Raw genomic sequence first — 9,432 nt, forward strand, 5'->3', positions numbered from 1 at the left:
CACGGACACGAGACATCCATCCCCTATATTCCCACCCCGGCAACCACACCCTCATTTTTCAAATTCTCAAATCCATGACGTAAATTAAGCCTTGTCCAGATCTTCGGTTGCTAAGCTCGAGGAACACTTTGGCAAGCTAGCATCTTGGGCAAAACTGAGATCATTTGAACCTCTTGATCATTAGAAGATGCATCAGGCTGACTTGTGGGTTTATGTTGATGAGAGTGTGATGTATTTTGCTGCTTATCCTTCAGATAATATTTCATCAGCAGGGGAAGGAAGAATGGACTGGTCAGTCTTGAGCCACCAGGATAGCCTTCCACATATCATGTTCCTCCCTTGAGTGGTAACTCTTTTCTAACCTTAGAATCCTGAACCAATTTGCTTCAGGGACTCTGTCATCTACAGGAGTCCATAGGTTGATAAAACAGGTTTCGTGAACCGTCGTCATTAAATTATATGAATACACTTAACAATGAATATAACACACACACACAAAAAAAATTTATTATGAAAGAAAAATTCATAGTTCAAACATAAAATTGGTTCGAAGGGCACAAAATTCAGTGATTTCCACTATGAATTTACATATGTTCCACAAGTCCATTGAGTAGTGCATGTGCACCTATGTATCTCGAAAATGCGGTGCATCTCTAGAAACTTCACAAAATGATCTGCATCTTGTTTCGGGAGGCGGACATGTATTCCAGGCTTCTCAAAATCATGTGTGTGGCTGCCCTTCGCCCGTGGCATTTTGTTCTCTCTAGTACTCCGGTTGAAACATCCTCACCACAGTGTAGGAAAATTTCTCCATGGCCTCAATGCATGTACTCTCCTCCCATCCGGACATACTCATCAACAACATATGGATGCTCATCATCACCATCATGTCAGCTTCTCGTCATCATTGGTGTCTAAATCGAACGAATCGATGAACTCTTTGAATATGTAGTCATCAAGTTCCTTGTAATCAAAATCATCATCCGACGAACTCGTTTGCCTACAAAATGAGTAAAAGAATCTACAAAACACAGCTCGGATATTTCATCGAACACATAGCAAGCGAGGTGTATGTCCGGTGTAGTAGGACATACCGGCGTGGTGCTCGTGTCTGGCACGGCAAGGATGTCCGGGAGAGGTTTGGGGCTCGTGGTGGGGACATCGCGGGTTCAACACAGCGTCAGAGCTTGGCTACGGGCATTGTAGAGAGAAAGAAGAGAGGAAGATGGCATGTAGGGCAAGGGTTGAAGACGATTTGAAGGGGTTTAGGATTAATTTAACCTGTTAGATATGATGTTATGTACATGTCCGGGCAGCCCAAATCTGAAAGGGGGTGGGGCGTAGTAGGGGTCCGACTGGAGATGCTGTACCCCCTAGCAAAGCACCAAAGCAATCATGACCCGTTTAGCCCCAACCATGCTAATTGTTGTGCCGAAAGAAATTTTTGCAAACCAACCTATGGTTGGATGGTTAGGAGAACAGTGATATCCCTAGCCCATCAGGATTCAAGTCTAAACTTGACATTGGTGCTCGCATTATTCCTGAATTTATTTCAGGCATCCCGCGATGTTCTTCTCAGTTTCTCAAAGGTGCTCAAGGGTGTGCATGTGTGAGTTCATACGGGCGAGTGTATGCTCGTGTATACTATGAGCAACTTCAATTATACTGTGTTTTTCTTAAACATCCTTTATCTCTATTAAAAAAAGGATTTCACTAAAATTTAGGACCCTCTTAGCCGTCGAACATTCTCTAGTAGGGGGGGGGGGATATTTAGAACGATTTTGCTGACAATTTTAACCGTGAGGGAATGCTAATTTCTTCAAAACCACATTTGCTAGGAGGAAATGACAAGAAGGTATTTTTCGTTTAAAATTGCCACCATCTGATCTCGCGAAGCAACTGTGAGGAAACAAACCCCTTTCCGGCTGACATTCGTCAGATAACATCACCAAAAAAAATTAAACAAGCAGTTTCAGTTTCAATCTGGGAGACGAGTACAATGGCTATATTCCAGAAGGCAGGATCAAAATTCGAGTAAACAAGCTTTCGCTACAAAGTTACTCCTACAGAGTAGTAGTACAGTACAGATGTGATTATTGATTTGCATCTCCCAAATGTGTGATCATGTGAAGCAATCTTGATCCTCACATGGAAACTCTTGCCGCTCTAGCAGTAGATCAAATCCATGGCAGTACTGCTACTCGCCTCCCTCCACCCGGCGAGGAGGAACTCTGCTCCACTTCCGGATCCTCGCGCCCAAGCCCTTCATCTCCTCCACCTGCAGATACAGAGAACACAGACGCACGGTGTAAAATTTGCCGCATCCAGATCGAGAATCCGTCACACGGATGCGGGGGGTTTTGGCTCCGGCGACTTACCGATCCGACGCCCGCCGCGGACACTCCGGCGGTGACGGTCGTGGCGCCGGCGCCGACGAAGAGCGAGGCGACGGCGAACGCCCTGAACGGCATCGTCATGTCGCTGCCGCCCTTGCCTCGCCGGAACCAAACCAGCGCGCCGGTGATCTGGGCCGCACTCGCTCCAAGCCACCAGGGCCATGCCTTGCCCTTCTTCCCGCCGCCTCCACCCAGCTCATCCATCACCGCCGCCGCCGCCGCCGCCGCTAGGTTATTTGGGGGACACCACAGCTCGGTGGGAGTTGCAAACTATGCACACACTGAAACACACAAGGCTCACCGACACGTGGGGTCCTTGGCAGGCCGTGTCATGTCCATCCACTGACGTGTGGGACCCGTTGCCAGTTCACCCCCAACATAACGGGGTAGGCTCTTCTCCCCCACCTCTCAGTGATCACCAGTAGTGCCATTCCCCAATCCACACCTCAACCGCCCAGCTTCCATGGCTCGGAGCAACCCGGGGCTTCTCCTGGGGCTCCTGCTGCTGCGGCTCACCTGGTGCGTGGTGAGTCGTTGATCCGATCCGATCCGATTTTTGTGCAGGTCGATTTTGTTCGTGTTATCGTTGATGGAGTCGCTGCGATGGGGGGATTTTGAACCAGGCCGTGGATGGCGGAGGCGTGGAGGAAGGGGGCTTCGTGTTTCCGGTGGTGGTGAGCACCTGGCCGTTCCGGGAGGCGGTCAGGGCGGCGTGGGACGTGGTGAAAACCGGTGGCGCAGGGGGCTCGGCTGTGGATGCTGTCGTCGCTGGCTGCTCCGCCTGCGAGGAGCTCCGCTGCGATGGCACAGGTCAGTTGCTTGCTGCCGTCCTTCTCTGTACAATTCGTCCATGTGTGCCTGTGATGGGGATTGGTTGTGGCCTGTGGCTTGTGGCATGGTATCATTTCAGTCTCAGTGGGAGCACTGGGGTGGATGGCGACGAGAAATGGACATACCTGCTAAAACCGATATTTATAATACCGAAGTTACATTTCGTTCCGGGGAGGTTGATTGATATGATATTTTTCCGGTTGCAACTCCCAGAGGCTTGCTTACATAGAAACCAGGGATTCTGACCAATTATTCTGTAAGCAAGCCTATAAATGGGTTTGCATACAAGAAAAAAATAAAATCTCTGATGAACATACTTGCAGGTACCAGACAGCAAAATGATATGGCAACTCAGAAAATAAATCAATAGCTCAAATAGGATTTTATTCGGTGTTTCAATACTTTTTTTATGGTGAGAACCTTAAGCCTCACTACTGGATTTTGCAAGCCTACTTAAAACAATTCTGGAATAAACTTAATTCTTTAAATTTGTCGATAACATCTATTATCAGAAGCGCTATTTTACACTAATTTAAAAATCAAGTGTACTCTTTATTGATGTATTGCCCTGGAGATCAGTACTTCTTGGAGCTTAATTTAACTATGAGAAAATTATGATGGATATCAAGAGTTAAGTCTCAATAATCAAAAGATAAAAAACATTGGTCAATCCAGCTTGCCCACTCAACCTATTTACTAACGTTACCAATTCACTCATTTATTTATCTCTACCTAACATCGTAAAAACTGAAGACAACGGTAAGTGCAGTTGCGGTTATGCCGCAGATAAATATTAGCAATTAAATGATACTTTGTTCTGAAGTACTCGCCTGTTGTTCCCATTGCCTTGTGTTTGAATCCATTAATATTCTCTATGCACTAAATATATAGCAGAACCCCATGATTGTGTGTTTGCAACTTTTTTAGTTTCACAACTTGCCTATTTTTGGTGTGTATCTGAATCAACCATAGTACTGGTTTTAACTGGTTTATAACTTTATGCAGTTGGTCCAGGTGGAAGTCCAGATGAGAACGGTGAAACTACCTTAGATGCTCTTATCATGAATGGGGTAAAAGCTGCTTTAACCACTCAAGCTACAGTATATGCTGATGTTTATGTTGCGGCATTTATGGTGGATGTATTCTTTTTTGCTTAAGAAAACTGGCAGAAGACAATGGAAATTGGAGCTGTGGCTGCCATGAGATATGTGAAGGATGCAATTATGGCAGCAAAGTTGGTCATGGAGCATACCGGGCATACTCTTCTTGTTGGAGAGAAGGCGACATCCTTTGCAATTTCAATGGGTCTTGCAGGACCAACTGACCTGAGTTCACCAGAGTCAATTGAGAAATGGTCAAATTGGAGACAGAATAATTGCCAACCTAACTTTTGGAAAAATGTTGCTCCTGCTGGCAACTGTGGTCCATACCATCCTATAAATATACCTAAGGACCCTGTTAAAAGTGCTGTATGGGAGGATCAAGGAATCACCTGTCAGGAATGGCTCCAAAATGATAATTTACTAGAACCGACAAGCTCCCATTTCAACTCTGTTAATCGCCACAACCATGACACAATCTCTATGGCCGTCATTGACAAGGTACCTAGCGCGTTTATAGGAAAGTCACTCTCTATTAATATGAAACTAAACAGTGTGCTTTTGTTGAGATGGGTCATGTAGCAGTTGGCACATCAACTAATGGTGCTACGTTCAAAATTCCAGGAAGGTAAGCATCTTGCCTCTGTTAGGGAATTTGAAATATTGACATTACAATTTAGTTGGCCACCTGTTTTTTGCTAAATCAGTGATCTGTCTATCGAATGCATCTGCAATAATGTATGAAAAACTGCTGTAATTATTTTTTGAGGGAAATGACTGCAGTAATTCTTTTTTGAGGGAAAGGACTGCAGTATTTAGTTGGCGTTGTATCTTCTATATTCGAACTTCTGTCTGAGGGATAATAACAGCCATAGAACTCACCACTGCCGAATCCTCTTGTAGTATTGATACTATGCGCTGGTATATTTGCAAAGTCACTAATGTGTGGCGAGTCTTGATGATGTTGTTACTTTATTTATGGCTGGATAAAAGCTAACAAAATAGATGGTGCATAGTTGGATGTTACATAACCTCATTAATAGTGGGACTAATATGTCTCAGTATATAGGTTTACAATATTTATCCTAACTGGATTATGACAGACATATTTTTGGTTTGTCCAACTTATATTTACGTAGAAATACTACTTGAAGCTTCCTTTTGATATGTATATCAACTTCTGAAATACTCTGGTATCATATATCAACTCCTGAAATACTCTGGTATTGTATATCAACTTCTGAAATACTCTGTATATTTTGACAACATAATGACGTTGGTGTCATGCCACAGTTTTCCCTTTTTCGATGTTGTGGAAGTGGAACAGCTATTTACCTCTTGATAGGTAGTACTGACTAATCATTTGCTTCCAGGGTAGGTGATGGACCAATACCAGGATCTTCTGCATATGGTGATGACGAAGTTGGGGCTTGTGGAGCTACTGGTGATGGTGATATTATGATGCGCTTCCTTCCGTGGTAATTGAGAAATGATTTTGTTAGAAAACTTATTGTTCTTCTTTCCCACAAACCATACTTTTTCTTGTTTTGACCCCTAACTTCATTAGTCACTAGCAAGCTGTTATTTTCTCTGAACTCACTTTAATCATGCACCTATTCCCCCTCTGTGGTCTTACTTGGAAGTTACATCCTAGGATATGATGGTATTCAACCATGTCCATATTCTAATTTGGTTCGAAGGCTGAGTAATCTAATATGAATTTTAGCTTATGGTTTTTTATTAGTAGCCCAAGTTAAGCAATGGTCCCATGAACTGCGATGTTTTTTTTATTTAAACATTTATGTGATGTTATTGCAGTTATCAAGTAGTGGAGAGCATGCGACTTGGAATGGAGCCTCGAGATGCTGCCGTGGATGCTATATCAAGAATTGCTCGTAAGTACCCAGATTTTGTTGGTGCTGTATTTGCGATTAACAAGAAAGGAGTGCATGCCGGGGCATGCCATGGATGGACCTTTCAGTATTCTGTCAGGAATTCCAGCATGCAGGATGTGGAGGTCATCACAGTAACACCTTAACATAGGCAGATCCTTGTTAAAACAAAAAGGCTGATTCGCCAATAAGGTGTATTCCTCTATGTCAAGTCCTCTCCATTCACTCCCATGGTAATGCAACAATACCATGGGGGGCTTGTTCTCGAGTCTTATATTGGACTGCAGTTTTCTATTGAAACTGCCATGTTATATAATGGTAGTAGACTCATTGAATGCATGCATTGTAGACTTGTCGAGAAAATGCTGGAATTGCTTATTGTCAACTTTTCTCTTGCAATTACGAGTTTTAATGTACTAGCCAGGTGTACTTCTTTAAGTCATGTTCAGAGTTTTTGTGTGGAATAGGTCATCTTCAGAGCTGGTAAGGGCATATAATATTTCACGTACGCTTTGTCAGCTTTGAAGATTCCCAGAAAACCTCCTCCTTTGTTGTTGTTTTTTGCATTTGGTTTATTCCGCACGTTTTCTCCTTGATCAACCTAAGTTTGTTGGCAGTATCGAGTTGACACCCATTTCTCTATGAATATAAATATGTTGTCTTGTTGTTTATTTTATCAATCATTGTGTCTTGCATATTTATCGCCATAATGCAAGGTTGTCAGCATTGTTGATTAAGCGAGAAAAAGGTTATCTTTGATGATGGTCGTGTTAGGCAGCAACTATTGTTGTTTATTCTCTGAATATGCTTTTGTTGTCGAGGATGCTGTGCACTAAATTGCACCTTTGTTTTTCGCCTGAAGACCTCAGGTTATTGTGATCTTGTTTGCAGGAGATGAATGCGTGTCGCTTCGGGTCGCGATCATGTTTGCACGAAATGAATGTGTGCAAGCCACCAGGACAGGAAAGAAACTTGGATAATAAACCCATAAATAAGAGCATTGCTGTTTCACTACATGCATTTTGTTAGAAAATCGGCTCCCAGTTGCATTGTTTGCGTGATGGTGCCTGGCCCGTTACCGCGCCCCCCGAGCTTCCGAGGGGCCACCCACTCTTTCTCAGGGAACAACTGGAATAATGGTACTGTTGTGGATTGCTTATCCGGAGAGAGGTCCCCGTCGACGCTATGGGACACATGGATCAAACAGGGCACATACACACAAAGTACGGAAAATACCACATGACAACCGTTCGAAATGATTTGAACGGGGTGACTAGTCATTTTTCTCCGTTTTCCGTGTGTTAAGCTGGATGAGGGTGACCGTAGTCGTCGCTTGCATACACCGTCATGGCAGGACCACAAACAAAACCCACCCTGTACCAGCACCATCAAGTGGACTTGGAAAATAGTTATCCACATCTACTGCGAAATAAGCACTCGGTTGAAAAACTAATCTTTAGCAGTAGGTGCCACATAAGGAGACTATTAATCCTCTCGAGACCGACCCGTCTCTGCGGTTCGTTGGTGCGAAAGCTCCGCCGTAGCCTGATAGCTAGGACCCCCGGCCACGTCCTTGGTCGTCGTCGTGAGAAATAAAGATCTCTCTAGCTCTGCCCCGTTGTGTAACATGCACCCGCAAGGCGGAGCAACAAGTTGATAAACGCACTGAGAGCAATCATTAGAGGCAGGGGGTGTAAACTAAGCGCCATCAACAGGGTAGAGATAAGAGAGCGTCTTCTTCGCCGAAAAGAAGGCTATATATGCAAGCAACCCCCCAGCTGCAGCTCCACAAGGCAAAGCAACAGCACTTGCCCAAGCAACGCAACGAAGAAAGCTACCTCGCCCGTGGAGTAGCTTGGGAGCACACGGCGACCCAGTTGCTGCTATCTTGCTCCGTGGAGAAGCGAGGGAAAGGGAGGGAGGCCTGCAAAGCCGCGGCAAGTGCCGAGAAGCCTGGGCGAGGAGAGATTTGGCGGGCGAGAGGCGAGGGCGTGGAGCTGGTCGAGCAGGCATGCTGATACTGGAGCTGGGGGCGTGCATCATCCCAATGACGCTCATCTTCGTGCCGCTCCGGCGGCTCGTCCTGCTGGTGGCCAAGCTGCAGGAGCTGGAGGAGTGCTTCATGCGCCCCAGGCCGCCGCCCCCGCACATGTCCGCCGACATGTACGGCCACATGTCCACCCTCCACACCATGGCCATCATGGTGTGAACTGTGAAGGAAGGAGGTTCGGCCGGGGCTCTTTCGCCCTTCGCCGTGCGGTGCGCGCTTGCTCTGCTGCCGGGGAGATTCTTCTTCACCTTCGTAAGGTTGGATTTTTCTTAGGATTGCTGATTCCCAATCATTGTACGTAGATCGTCTCTCTGTAAATACCTCCTCTCCTTCTTGCCATTGTCATTGTCTGTTCAGGCATACTTTTTTTTTTTTTGCGAAATGTTCAGGCATACTATCTTGCTGTCAGAAAAGAAACAACAAATACTAAGCACTGTGGTTCAGGCATTGTGTGCTTTCAACATGTTTCCAGGCACATGAGCTGCAGCAAGCCTGCGGGCAAACATATTTTTACTGAATTACTCTGAAAATTGAATGAAGTGTAGATTTTTCCAATACCAGATGTATGTGTTTTTATATCTATACAGCCAAGGTTTTGTCTACCGGCGAGAAACGCGGTAACCGTAAAATACCGAGTGAATGCCGTTCAAAATTTACAAATGAATTTCGAACTTAAATTTATTTGAGCTAGTTATATATTTGTATTATACTCATATTAGAAAAAAAAGATCGCTCGTGTCGCTCTGGTTGGTCGGGTCATCTCCAACGCCGGCCCCCAGAACAGACATACATTTGTCCGCTCAAGTGTCCGGACGCGTCTGCCGATGGTGATACACGAGCCGGCCATCCAATTCTCACCGTAAAAGTCGGTCCGAAATACAAACAAATTCAGACAAAATTCATGCAAACATGGCGGAATTCATTCAAACGGACTTAAATTCAACATATTTTAAATAAACTGGACGATATTTCGTTCGTTCAACTAATAAAACCTAAAAAACTTAACTAGCTTGTAGCGGACAGTGAATGGTCGGCGGCACCTTCGTCGTCGTCTATGTCGTCGTGGTCAGAGTGGTCCTTCCAGCGGCAGAAGGGTGCGGGGGCCCTGGCCAGCCATTGTCTGGCGCTCGCGAAGGAGCCGCTCCTGAAAGGATCGAGATGGA

At 45.1% G+C, this 9,432-nt stretch overlaps 2 protein-coding genes across 5 annotated transcripts; one reads left to right on the forward strand and one right to left on the reverse strand.

The window, feature by feature from the left end:
* Nucleotides 1–1,940: 1,940 nt before the first annotated feature.
* Nucleotides 1,941–2,769, reverse strand: LOC119356155. Its single transcript, XM_037623075.1, has 2 exons — nucleotides 2,379–2,769; nucleotides 1,941–2,278 (listed from the first exon to the last, which is right to left on the reverse strand). The coding sequence occupies exons 1-2, from the start codon at nucleotides 2,598–2,600 to the stop codon at nucleotides 2,198–2,200; spliced, it is 303 nt and encodes a 100-aa protein (XP_037478972.1). The 5' UTR covers nucleotides 2,601–2,769; the 3' UTR covers nucleotides 1,941–2,197.
* LOC119356154 (probable isoaspartyl peptidase/L-asparaginase 3) lies at nucleotides 2,769–8,229 on the forward strand. 4 transcript variants are annotated; one of them, XM_037623072.1, is made up of 8 exons: nucleotides 2,769–2,922; nucleotides 3,020–3,206; nucleotides 4,233–4,297; nucleotides 4,397–4,828; nucleotides 4,897–4,955; nucleotides 5,701–5,805; nucleotides 6,146–6,222; nucleotides 7,111–8,229. In XM_037623072.1, the coding sequence occupies exons 1-8, from the start codon at nucleotides 2,860–2,862 to the stop codon at nucleotides 7,197–7,199; spliced, it is 1,077 nt and encodes a 358-aa protein (XP_037478969.1). In that variant the 5' UTR covers nucleotides 2,769–2,859; the 3' UTR covers nucleotides 7,200–8,229. The 4 variants fall into 4 exon arrangements, with proteins under 4 accessions (XP_037478969.1, XP_037478971.1, XP_037478968.1 ...); XM_037623074.1 differs by lacking the exon at nucleotides 7,111–8,229 and having other exon boundaries at nucleotides 4,233–4,360; nucleotides 6,146–6,618; XM_037623071.1 differs by lacking the exon at nucleotides 7,111–8,229 and having other exon boundaries at nucleotides 6,146–6,618.
* Nucleotides 8,230–9,432: the final 1,203 nt, after the last annotated feature.

This window comes from Triticum dicoccoides, chromosome 2A (assembly GCF_002162155.2).
Source record: "Triticum dicoccoides isolate Atlit2015 ecotype Zavitan chromosome 2A, WEW_v2.0, whole genome shotgun sequence".
NCBI lineage: Eukaryota > Viridiplantae > Streptophyta > Magnoliopsida > Poales > Poaceae > Triticum > Triticum dicoccoides.